This window comes from Rhineura floridana, chromosome 1 (genome assembly GCF_030035675.1).
Source record: "Rhineura floridana isolate rRhiFlo1 chromosome 1, rRhiFlo1.hap2, whole genome shotgun sequence".
Classification (NCBI taxonomy): domain Eukaryota; kingdom Metazoa; phylum Chordata; class Lepidosauria; order Squamata; family Rhineuridae; genus Rhineura; species Rhineura floridana.
In genome coordinates, this window is record NC_084480.1 from 270,977,509 (window position 1) to 270,990,880 (window position 13,372).

At 42.1% G+C, this 13,372-nt stretch overlaps 1 protein-coding gene across 7 annotated transcripts in view; it reads right to left on the bottom strand.

The window, feature by feature from the left end:
* The window catches only part of STAU2 (staufen double-stranded RNA binding protein 2), a 248,775-nt gene that overhangs the window by 80,806 nt on the left and 154,597 nt on the right, over positions 1-13,372 (bottom strand). For 6 of the 7 annotated variants that reach the window (XM_061601391.1, XM_061601410.1, XM_061601400.1 and 3 more), the window contains exon 13: positions 1,565-1,678. The exons of the other annotated variant lie outside the window; for it this stretch is intronic. In XM_061601391.1, coding sequence (XP_061457375.1) covers positions 1,565-1,678 — 114 coding nt within the window. The remainder of the gene's footprint in view (positions 1-1,564; positions 1,679-13,372) is intronic. 7 annotated transcript variants of the gene reach the window in all.

A 13,372-nucleotide genomic window follows, 5' to 3' on the forward strand; every position in this document is an offset into this window, starting at 1 on the left:
ATTTCTTCTGCTTACAATTAAACAGTCAACTTTGAGAAATCTTCTAGTGAGTTAGTAATGACTTTAAAACATTTTCTGTACTTATTTTAGTATTATTAAAGCCATGTCCAATATATAATTACAGTTCTGAACATGGGAAAACCAGCATGCAAGGTGTTACTGGGTGCGTTCACACACAGCATTGCCATTAACTATGGTTAGACAAATTAGAGTGTGCCTGAGCTGCATGCTAGTATATGGCCTGACCATTTCTGCTTTGTCCCTCCCTTCTTCCTGGTAGGGAATATGCTGGCTTAGCATTATGTCTGAACCAGCATTCATAGTTTGTTTCTCCCCAAAATAAATCATGATCAGGAAGCCAAAGTTTGTTCTGAAGGCCACAAGAAGCTGTTCAATTTTTAAAAAATCTAAAATGTAAATAATGATCACTTAGGGTGAGTTTACATATCTTGAGGGAAGAAAATGACCTCTCAGTGTGGGTGGCAATGGAAAAAGGCACATTAAGTATTAAGAATAAATAGGAAAGGAATTAAAACAGCAAGAATCACAATGTCTTTATATAAATCTATGGTGCAGCTATATTTAAAATACCATGTACAGTTTTAGTTACCACTTATGAAAAAGAATATTGCAGAGCTAGAAAAAAGCAACCAAAATGACCAGAAGCTGAAGAATCTTTCCTAACAGGAAAGGTCAAAGTGGTTTAGGCGCTCATTTGGGAGGGAGCTAATGATTAAGGGGAGACATAAAAGAAAACTTACATAATTATTAATTATGTGGAGAGAGTAGGAGAGTTTTCACTATCATAATACTAGACCATAGGGAATCTTATGAAATTGGCAGTAGTTTCAGACTTGACAAAAGGACAACACATGATAAACAACTTATGGAATTCATTACCTAGGATGTGGAGATGGTTATTAGCTTAGATGGCATTCAAAACTTTTAGGTATATTAGTGGATGACATGCCTATCAACAGCTGTTCGCTATGATAGCTAAAAATGGAACCTCCATCTTGAGAAGAAGTATATATAATTAGCAGATGTTGGGAACAAACCCAGAGCTGGCTCCTGATCTCAATGTGCATAGAGATGGAGGATGGTTGGAAAGTGACACCTGAACCCTTGGCCTTTGAGGGCTAGAAACTTTTGAAAAAGAAACCAACAGTTTTTGGGGAATATATCAAGAGTCCAAGACCATTTGTAAGTGTATAAAGGCTACATATTATCCATTCCTGTTTCAAAAAATTAGGTTTTAAACACCTGTCATTATGCATCCTAAACAAGAACAAATCTTCAAAAGAAATTTTAGAAAAATTAAAAAAATTAGCAGAGTATTCATACTTCTACAACGAATGAAAGAAAATCAGTTTTGGCTTTTTATTATGCCCTGTGAGGAAGCAGAAGCAAAATATAATTGCCTTGTTTCTGAAGAACTTACTGCAGATTCTTTGTGGAAGTCCCTAAAAACTGAGCTTGAGATATCTAAATGCTACCTTAGGCATAGCTTGCAGAAATAAATAGGCATTACAAAATTAAGTAGTCAGGTAAGTCTTATTTATACCTGGTCATGGCTGGCATCAATGGAGCTTCCAATACCATGGAAAGCCATCTGCACAGGAGACAATGTCAAACAAGTCATACATTCTTTACCATTTTGTCTGTCACTGTAGTGCACCTGGAACAAAACAAAGTACATTATCTCAGTAAGGTCAAAGCTGCTCAAGTATGAAATTCTAAAGCAGATGCAAAGAGTTCTGCAGCAAATGAAAGTGTAGAATGCTCAGTCCCATCATCCCATCACAGGTGAAGAATAAAAGGGAATGAAAATCCCCAGCCTCACAGAGTGTACAGCTCTTAATCCAGCAAGGGAGAACGAGCCACACTCAAGCAAACTGGCCAACCACATGCTAAGTGGAAAGGGGGACTCTCCATTAAAATCTTGATCTTGGGGAATATCTATAAAAACCTGTAGAAAAGGGATCGAGAACTCCAGCTCCCATTAGCCTCAGCCAGCACTGCCAACAGTCAGGGATAATGGGAGATGGAGGGTGACAGGCTCCCCACATCTGCCCTGGAGCACTGCCAACCAGGCTGCTAATGCCAAGAATGGCGATCATTGAATTTGGCATTAGCACTCTGGTTGGCAGGGATTTTTCCAATGGATCACTTTCAATAGTTGGCTGACAGCCTCAGCACCTTACCTCTGCTCCTGAAACTGGCCTGCCAGCAAATCAAACCACTGCTCCCTTCTAGCACAAAACTTATTTGAGAAGCTTGAGTAAAAAGGAAAATGCTGAAAGCCAGTTTATCTGACTATGCATGGGATCACCAGTGTATATGTGCAGCGTGTATGTTTAAATACTGTGTAGAGATTTATCGCACTCAACACTTGATAGTTTTCTGGCTTTCACATATCATCTCCATCACATGCACACCAAGAAGGTCTGCTAAATTGTTTCTGACTCTTTGCCAGAAAAACCATAATACTAAACTTGGAAATGTTGTACACAGTGGCTTAATTCTGAATAATCAAGAGATCTGAAGGCATTTGAATTCCAACTCTAAACAGAAATTGTACTGTTATTACAAAAAAAGGTTTCAGGTACTCTGACGTGTGTGGTATGTTATAGTTATGACTCTAATATTTTACCAGTTCCTTTCAATGGACTTACAGAACATTTTAATTTTTTCCATTTCCCAGTGGTTATATGCTCGGAAATAGTGCTGAGACCCACTGAAAGTAATTTCCCCACCTAAATTCATCAAGTGCACAAAATTTGCTGACTTTTTAATTCTAAATATTATTAAATATTAGTATTTTTTCTCATATTCAGTCTTTTTTGTGCCTCATTTCTTATACAGTTTTCTCTATTATAATATTCAACACTCAAATTTTGCTATTACCCCCCCCCATATGAGTTCAATGAGGATTGCCCATTGGCCACAGAATGTTGATTACCTTGTTGGAGAGGGAAAACAGGAAATCCCAGGGGAATGGAATGGAGTAATCTAGAAGAGGGCATGGCTGGCTGGAACACTGAGCAGGAGCAGTCCATATTGCAACATTTTCTTGCAGGTTCCACTTGTGATGTTATTTATTTATTTTCATTATTATTAATACTATCACATATCTGTTATAAAGTGGAATCTTATTTTTCCTGGCTACAGTTCAGATTAGGGTTTATTTCATTTTACCAAGTAGCATACTGGATCCATTTTATTGAGTACTGATGATATATGATGCACAACATGCACAACAAAAATATCAAACAGCAACAGAAATATCCCCTGTAGTATACTGCAATATGTTCTCCAGGAAATAAGTGAATGTCATTTATAATTATTTATTTAGAATACTTATACCCCACTTTATATCCTAAGACATTACAACAGAAAACAGCTTACAAGTTTCGCACAACACAATCACATTCAACTGTAGCATAAGGAACAGAAATACTTATCTTACAGGTGAGCAAACAAGCCATGGCTTGTTTCTCTAAAGATTGCTTTGTTTTCCAGTTGCACTTGACTTGTGCCTCTGAGGCTTGGTGAGCATTTGAAGTGAGGTGGCAAAACAACCATGCTTAAGCAAAGCTATTGGGTTCAGTGATAATGGCAAACTATAGTTAAAACAAGCCAGGGTTTTAACAACATATCATGGCTTCACACTGTGGTTTGTTGCTAAAAAAGAAACCAAGGTTAGTCAGCTAATCTGGGTTCTGATATTCAAACAAACCACTCATAGGTTAAACAAATAATGTCTTAGTGTTGTTTGAGAACAGTCTTTTCTGAACATGACTCAGGAAAATGTTTTTCATTCAGCGACATCAACTGACATGCCCATTCATTGAGTAAGTGGCAGTGATGGGAGTATACCTGAGGCCTGTAGATTGTTAAAGACATAAAGAAGGGGAACACTGCAGTTTTGTGATGAGACTATTTTTGATATTGCTATAAAGTTACTCCTAACTTAATCGTCACATTATATAAATCTACAGGTCAAAAGATGCATAAAAGAACCACTAATGTAATCTTGCAACAATGCAATCTACCAAAAAAAAAAAAGAATCACACACAGATGACTGTGAATCTCAGGAAGTGTCACAGAAATGTTACTTCAAACTCAATCTGGATTTCAAGAAATAATCCAGAATGTTATATGGAGTGACTGCAAATAGTGACTGTGTACTTTAGAACACATGCTGATTAATTCAACACACCAGAGTTTGCTTAAGTGCTGGATACTGGATCATGGTCCAACCTCACTTAGACCACCTAGCCCTGTGATTTTTTTTTTAAAAAAAACCCTCCCCCTCAACACACATTTCTACAGCTGTGCAAGCCAACTGCTTCCTGCTGAGGTTCTCAAGCATGTAACTCTCTTCACGTTTTTCAGTGGTTCTGGGCCTCAAAAGGCTGAAGATATTCAACACTCTGCACTTGGATCTGGGGTTGTTAGTTTACTTTCCTGCTCCATGCTATTTATCTCTCTGCTACCTTTTAGTTGTTCTGCCTCTCCTCCTCTGCTTTCAGGCTCCAGTTCTGTAACTGACCTTCACTGTTTTTCCGTAGAAGAAACCCTATTTGCAAAGGCAGCAATGAGAAAGAAAAGATCCTACCAAAGGCTTCTGCATCAGAAGTAATGAGTTAGGTGGCTGCCCCAGAAATTCTTCTGGAAAGTCTGGTCCTGCTATGCAAAGAAAACTCTCTTACTAGAAATCAGAAGATTTGTATATGAAGGGTTTTGTACTTAGGAAGCAGCCATTTATTACTTACTGCTGTTGGCTGTAAATAATTAAAATTTATGCACTCTATTGGAAAACACATTAGCCTACCATTAACCAGATACCGACAAGATTAGAAAAAGCTGGTTATGTGAAGAAATTTTCCCACACCATAGCTTAGTTCTTCACAGTTTGAAAACACATTTCTGCATGGTTAAATGCTTTCTTCCTTTAACATTTATTAGCTTAAAAAAATTATTTTAAAAGTCGTGGGTGACAGTGGAGTTCATGTATCCAACCTTGAAACATACCCTGTATGATTCAAAGCACCAGCAGGAGTTTCAGAAGGCTAGACAGAAATAAACTGGTAATAAAATGCCCCTGTGTCCTGCCATACACAAATCTCTACAACTGACAGGACACTGCCATTTGATAGAAAAAAGGGGAAGGGGGCCTTAAAAACAATGCAGCTTGTATTTATTTAAAGAATCGCAAAGAGCCCACCCCCCATTGCTGCTTCTTATTTATTAATTTCATATAGCTCTATATTTAAGGGGAACCTTAAAATATTTGCTTAGTGGGGCAATATTTTTAGAGGCACCAATGGGAAAGTTCTGATCCAACAACTACGATCCAACAGCTGTGCTCTATGATCCTGTGCAGTGGTGTAGATTTATATCACAGCATTCTCAAGTGATCCTTTGAATAATCATTTTGAGCCAGAAAAATAAAGAATAAGATGGTGATCCTAAAGATACTATGCTGATTTTGATGTAATGACAAACCATGTTTTGGTACTACATGAATGAGGCCAGAAGGACCCTCGTGTTCACACTTTCCCTTCTTACACTTCTCCTCCTCTCGTATGCCACAATACAGCAAAACTCACAGTTAGTGGCTTCCAATCCAGGGTTGCAGGTAGGGATGGGGGAGAAATTCAATTAAGTTCACATTTAAAGGTGAATATACCTGATTCACCCTTTCCAAATCAATATCTGACTTGAAACACAGCCATGCTTCGAAATTCACACTTCTCTGAATGTGTACAAAAATGAATATACTAAGATAAAGTGTGCATAACAATACATATATTAATGAAACAACATATGAAACATGTATTAAATATAATTATTAGAGAAAATATACATTGCAAAAGATATATATGGCAAAATTGCATGCAAAATGGGTATATTAGGAGAAATTCACACTAAAATCACAAACTGATGTGGAAATGAGGAAAACTGAAGTTAAGATTGGAAAAAATGAAAAACATACAGAAACCACTCATCCCTAGTTGCAGGTCAAGTATAAATCATAGTTTGGAGGTTGGACTGAAACAGAAAACTTTGGTTTGGTTTAAACAATCATGGTGCGTGAAAGGAGGGGGAGCTATGGAAGTCCAAAAGTCCTTTAGGGATCATTAATCTAGCACAAAATCATGCTTTGCTGTTATTTGAATTAGTCCACTATGTTAACTGAAACTAGCCCATCATAATTCATGACAGTCTATTTGCTTTCTGTTCATCTCTCCTATACTGTTTTTAAAGGATAAACATTTGCTTTCCTCCCAACTTCCTGTTGCACATGAAAGAGATTGCCTAACGTGCTTCTCTGGATCTTCCTCCCATCACCACCCTGCATTGAGACTTCATAATGCTCAAGTCATACATCAAAAGGCTTGCTAATTACCACATAACTTTACAGGCTCTGACTAGAATCCTGTGCACATCATTCAGCCACCCTTAAGAAAACCCTTGCATTTCAATGGGACTTTAACACCTAGGTTAACACATGTTCCAGATTCGAACTATAAGAATAGTGGGAGGAAAATTGCAATATAAGATATAAGGAAATAATTACATAACTATTTGCAATTATTACTAATTTGGGAAAAAAAGCAAGTTAAGGGGGGTGGGAAATTTAGACTCAAATGGCTTAATATAACATTAAAGTAGCATTTTTAAAAAACCTTGTTTCCTGCAATGCTGGAGTTTCTTGATCTATGGCACCACTAAATACAGTATTTTACTAATCTCACCAGAGAGCTGGCTAACTGCTCACCCCCTGTGGAATAAATCTAAGGAGCACATGAAAAACACCCACATTTAAGAAAGACGCCTTCCTAGATCGTTAAGCATAGATAAAGGCTTGAACATTTACATGTGATATATAACGCAATCATTGTGTCAAGAAAACATATGTTTGATTAGTACCCCTCAGGTTCATTAATCGCTGTGTCTGCCTCACAGTAGTGAGCAGTTTCCATTGTAGCTACTGCACAAAAAGGGGAAGATATTCAGCAGTGAAAAGACTGACAGCTCTACCCTTTATCTTGCAGCATTTGTAACATGCTTCCTTCTTCAAAAATCTACATATTAGCAGTTGTAAAATGGATCTTAATATTTCTTACAACACAGAGCTTGTTGATAAGAAGTATAGAATTTCTACACTATAGTTAAAAATACAAAGAGACACATAAAAGGGGGGTAAGGCTGCCTGAGTTAGAACAAAACTGAAGCCAAAGTTGCTAGTGCAAATTGTGAATACAACTGAGCTAGTTAAATCTGCATGCCTATAGAAATAGCATTAGGAATGGTGGAAAGAATCATATACCATGCAGGATAATCCTTAATTTGTGATGTTTCTTCAACCTCTTTGCTATGTCCGAATGGGAGAAGAAAAAGGAATTGGATGAAGCTTGCATAAAACAAGAGCTGAAGGTCACAGAGATAACAAGGAAGGAGCACAACCAATCAAAGGAAACTTGGCTAGCAGGAGCAATGGTATTGGACTCTGATTAAAATGATCAATCAACTTTATAGGGCCCAAAACCTTATTATTTACAGAATGAATTTATGAATGAATAAATTCTGGCACTAGCCATTCTCAATCACAGGGAACTGTTTTGAAATGCTACATTTAAAATCCAAACATGTTTAGCTGTTCATATTTTTTATCATACTTAGAAATGTATAGAAGAATGTCATGGCCATCTCTGAGGTGGCCTTGCCATGAAGATGTCACAGCCCCTCTCTGAGATTTGTCTATCTCGTCTTCCAATGTGTTTAGGGTGTTGTACATTATTCTCCCAACTTGATGCCCACAACAGCCCTCTGAGACAGTGAGAGATAGTAAATTATTATTATTTATTATTTTATTTATTATTATTTATTAAATTTTTATACCGCCCCACTAGCATAGCTCTCTGGGCGGTGAACAACAAATCAATACAATATACAATAAAATCCAATAAAACATACAGCGAAATACAGAGAATAAAAGATCTAAAAACAATTACAGCACATTTTAAAATTAAATTAAGTTAAATTAAAAGCCCTAGAAAAGAGGAAGGTTTTAACCTGGCGCCGAAAAGACAGCAGCGTCGGCGCCAGGCGCACCTCATCGGGAACACTATTCCACAGTTCGGGGGCCACTACAGAGATGGCCCTAGTTCTTGTTACCACCCTCCGAGCCTCTCTGTGGGTCGGAGCTCGGAGGAGGGCCTTCGATGTAGAACGCAGTGTACGCGCAGGTTCATATTGGGAGAGGCGTTCCAACAGGTATTGTGGTCCCACGCCGTATAAGGCTTTATAGGTAAAAACCAGCACTTTGAATCTGGCCCGGAAGCAAATTGGAAGCCAGTGCAAGCGGGCCAGAACAGGTGTTATGTGTTCGGACCGTTTGGTCCTTGTTATCAATCTGGCAGCTGCGTTTTGCACTAGCTGTAGCTTCCGAACTGTCTTCAGAGGCAGCCCTACGTAGAGTGCATTGCAGTAATCCAATCGCGAGGTTACCAGAGCATGTACCACTGATGTAAGGTCCTCCCTGCTCAGATAGGGACGTAGCTGGGCTACCAACCGAAGATGGTAGAACGCACTCCGTGCCACCAAGGCTACTTGAGCCTCCAGTGACAAGGAAGGATCTAAAAGAACTCCCAGACTACGAACCCGCTCCTTTAGGGGGAGTGTAACCCCGTCCAGGACAGGGTATATATCCACCGTCTGATCAGAGAAACCCTGCACCAACAGCATCTCAGCCTTGTCTGGATTGAGTCTCAGTTTGTTAGCTCTCATCCAGTCCATTATCGAGGCCAGGCAACGGTTCAGCACACTGACAGCCTCACCTGAGGAGGATGAAAAGGAGAAGTAGAGTTGCGTGTCATCAGCATACTGATGACAACGCACTCCAAAACTCCTGATGACCGCACCCAACGGCTTCATGTAGATGTTAAAAAGCATGGGAGACAAGACCGACCCCTGCGGGACTCCACATTGGAGAGCCCACAGTGTCGAGCAGTGTTCCCCAAGCACTACCTTCTGGAGACGACCCGCCAAGTAGGAGCGGAACCACTACCAAGCAGTACCTCCAACTCCCAGCTCCGCGAGCCTCTCCAGAAGGATACCATGGTCGATGGTATCAAAAGCCGCTGAGAGATCAAGGAGAATCAACAGAGTTACACTCCCTCTGTCCCTCTCCCGACACAGGTCATCATACAGGGCGACCAAGGCTGTCTCGGTGCCGAAACCAGGCCTGAAACCCGATTGAAATGGATCTAGAAAATCGGTTTCATCCAACAGTGCCTGGAGCTGGCCAGCAAACACTCGCTCCCAGATCTTGCCCAGGAATGGAACATGCGCTACTGGTCTGTAGCTGTTGAAATTATCTGGGTCCAAGGAAGGTTTTTTCAGAAGTGGTCTCACTGCCGTCTCTTTCAGAGGGCCAGGGACCACTCCCTCTCGAAAAGAGGCATTTATCACTTCCCTGGCCCAACCAGCTGTTCCATCCCTGCTAGTTTTTATTAGCCAAGAGGGGCAAGGATCCAGTATCGAAGTGGTTGCACGTACCTGTCCAAGCACCTTGTCCACGTCCTCGAGCTGAACGAACTGAAACTCATCCAATAAAACATGACAAGACTGTGCTCCAGACATCTCACTAGGGTCAACTGCTATAAACTGGGAGTCTAAGTCCCGACAGATGCATCAGATCTTATTTTGGAAGTGTCCAGCAAACTCATCACAGCGGGCCACCGATGACTCTGAGATGTCCTGAGGGCCAGAATGAAGTAGCCCTCGGACAACTCTAAAAAGTTCCGCTGGGCGGCAAAGAGATGACTTAATAGTGGCTGCGAAATGTTGCTTTTTTGCCGCCCTCACCGCCTTTGAATACAGTCTGTTGGAAGCACTTACCAACTCATAATTGCATCCATCGGGAGTTCGTCTCCACTTCCGCTCAAGCCATCTCCTATCTTGTTTCATCGTTCTCAGCTCTGGAGTATACCATGGAGCTGTATGAACTCTACACAGGAGAGGGCGCGCAGGAGCAATCGTGTCAACAGCTCTGGTCATCTCCGCGTTTCGCAGTTCGACCAGGGCTTCGACAGGAGCGCCAGTCTTATCAGCCGGAAAAACCCCCAGAGCCCTTTGGAAACCTACAGGGTCCATTAGTCTCCGGGGGCGGACCAATTTAATAGGTCCCCCACCCTTGCAGAGGGGAAAAGCCACTGAAAGTCTGAACTTCAGCAAGCGGTGATCTGTCCATGACAAAGAGAGAGATGTAAAACTCCCCACATCCAGATCACCATCCTCATGTCCAGTAGCAAAAATAAGATCTAGAGTATGCCCTGATATATGTGTTGGGCCACTGACATATTGGGACAGCCCCATGGTTGTCATGGAATCCATGAAGTCCTGAGCCGCCCCAGATAAGGTAGCCTCGGCATGGATGTTGACATCCCCCAGTACCAATAGTCTAGGGGATCTCAGCAACACCTCCGAGACCACTTCCGTCAGCTCAGTTAGGGAAGCCATTGGGCAGCAAGGTGGGCGGTACACCAACAAGATTCCCAGTTTGTCCCTCTGACCCAACACCAGATGCAAACACTCCAGACCAGTAGCTACATGGACATGGTGCTTGATGAGTGAGATGGAACTCCTGTAGACCACAGTGACCCCACCTCCCCGACCCTCGGATCTACCATGATGCTGAACCGAGTACCCCGGTGGGCAAAGCTGGGAAAGGCTAACTCCTCCCTGTTCATCCACCCAGGTCTCGGTTATGCATGCCAGATCGGCTGCCTCATCCACAATTAAATCATGGACGAGGGAGGTTTTATTATGTACCAATCTGGCATTTAAAAGCAGCAACTGGAGATCCGAGGGCTGGCTGAGAGGACAACCAACAACCGTGCGGATGTGAGAAGGACCGGAACAAGGCACAGCCACTACATGTCTGGGCCGCGTTCCCCTTACCTGGCATGTCCTTCGCACAACGCCATACCTCCCTCTGCCCGTCACTACACTAATTGGGGCCCCCTCAAGTCCCCCCGATCAATGATAAAGCCTCTTTCCTAGGCACATAATACAACTTAAATACAACACACATCCATATTCACTTCAAACAGAATAACATATACCCCCCAACATTCATTCAAAAAAGGACAAATACATCAAGACAATCCCCCACACTCTGTACCAGCAGGCATCAACACTTCTTCTATCTTGCTCCACCGTTAGAGTCAATGGAAGGCACACTGCACCACAGCTACTGATGTCACGGCTTCGCCCCCACCACCATAGAGAAGGGCGCCGAGGATGAAACAGGCACCACCACAATTCAGGTCCACACCCGCCGCTGGCCGTCTCCCCGCCAAACAGGAGGCGCCCTGAGGCCACACCGGCGAGCGCCACCTTCCTCAAGAGGCTCCCAAGCAGCGACAGGGAGGACGGCCGCAATAGTGACGGAAGCCCAGGTCGCAACGAAAGCACAAGCCGGAGCAGCGATGCAGAAAAACACGGGCCGCAACGGGAAGCGGCAATGGCGAAGAGGCGCAGACCAAGCAAAGAACACAGGCCGCAACGGGAAGAACACGGGCCGCTGCAGGAACGCAGACCACAGCGGCGGCGGAGAAGCACAGGCGGCAGAGAAGCACAGACGGCAGAGAGGCACAGGCCAAACAGGGAGACGAAGGCAGGCGAAGGCCGCAGCGGCGGCGACGAGAAAAAGAGTGCGGGTCACGGTGAGAACACAGCAGCAACGGCCGAGAGGCACAAGCTGCAGCTGGGACCAGCAGCAGAAGAGAAGGCACGAGCCGGAGAGGGACGCCCGTCCCGCACACTCCTCTCCCGAACCCCGCAGGCTCGAGCCCCACAGCAGATGGTAAGTCCCACTCTCTCTGTCTACGGCATTCGTACTGTTGGCGTTCTTACTGCCAAACCCCTCAGTCACCTCCAGTGGGTAGCCAGAATAGAAGAGGGAAAAACGGGGGGAGGAAACAATCACTTGCATTCCGCAAGTTCTCTCTCAAACCCCAAAAGATGTTAAAAACGATGCCAAACATTGTTAAAAAGATGTTAAAAAGATATAAGGCGGCGGAGCTCTAACTCCAATGTCCTCCTATGCCGCCATCTTTCTATAAATGGACCAAGGTCCCCAGAGGTTGAGCCCTGGTATCCCAGATCTTAGGTTTGACATTCTAACCACTATACCACACCAGCTCTCATAAAATGTAATGATGCAAAAAGATGATACTGGACATCATTAAAATGTTGAAAAATGGGAGTTGTTAAAGAGCACCATTACACTGATTATTCAGAAATATATATATATATATAAAGTAATTGTGTTGAAAGCATATATATTCATCTAACAATTAATAACACAATCCTAACCAAGCCTACTCAGACATAAGTCCTACTGAATTCAGTGGGGCTTACTCCCAGGGAAGTGGGGTTAGGGTTGCCGCCTTAGATAGTGTATGTGCAGACAGAATCCTAAGCTTTATTTATATTTCACAGTCAAAGAAAAATATACAGAGGCTGCTGAGTATATCTTCAGCAGTCACACTGATCTCCTGTTTCATCTTAGATATAGAAAAACAACCAAGAAGATAAAGGTAAGAACTGTTTCAAAGCCTGCTAATCTTTGTTAGGGACAGCATTTCTTTTTGGAACTATGGATTATGCTGAATAATTATGGCCAAGCTGAATCCAGTCTCTGTGAAGAATTAAGGCGGGAGGGGAGAGAAATAATATTTGAAATAACGTTTTAATTTCTGTGTCACTGCAAATATGCTTACACCTGCTCTTAATTTTCTTCTTGGTTATGAAAGCTGTTCTTTGCCAAAGTGAGAAGGAGAAAATATGTTATATTGTGCGAGTGAATTCAGAAACATAAACCAATGGGCAACTGGTGTCGATCAATCTAAGTTTGTTCTTAGAACTGCTGAAAAATATGGCGTTAATTCAATTACAGCTTCACAACATGACATATACAAAACACAGCTATTTCCATCTGTGCGAAGTATCTCTGCTTCATTTTGAAGATAATGCTGTTTCTTTCGGCTTACATGTTGGAATGACCTTATTTCTATCAGAAGCTCCTCTCTGGAAATCCAGACTTCTCACTTTAAGCAGACCCAGTTTAATGATATTTTCCCAGCTCCAATTCCCTTCTAATCTGGTTCTTTGAGACTTTTTTTGAGTGAAAAATTATGTTTGAAATCAACGTGCAGATTAAACTTGAACTAAGCACCAGCCTACAAACAACTGAGTGCCATACTTTTTCAGTTCTGCCGTAGCAACTCAAGCCTTCTAAAGTGTTGGCTTCAGTCCAGTACAAGGTTGGCATCTAACTTTATCAAGCATTTA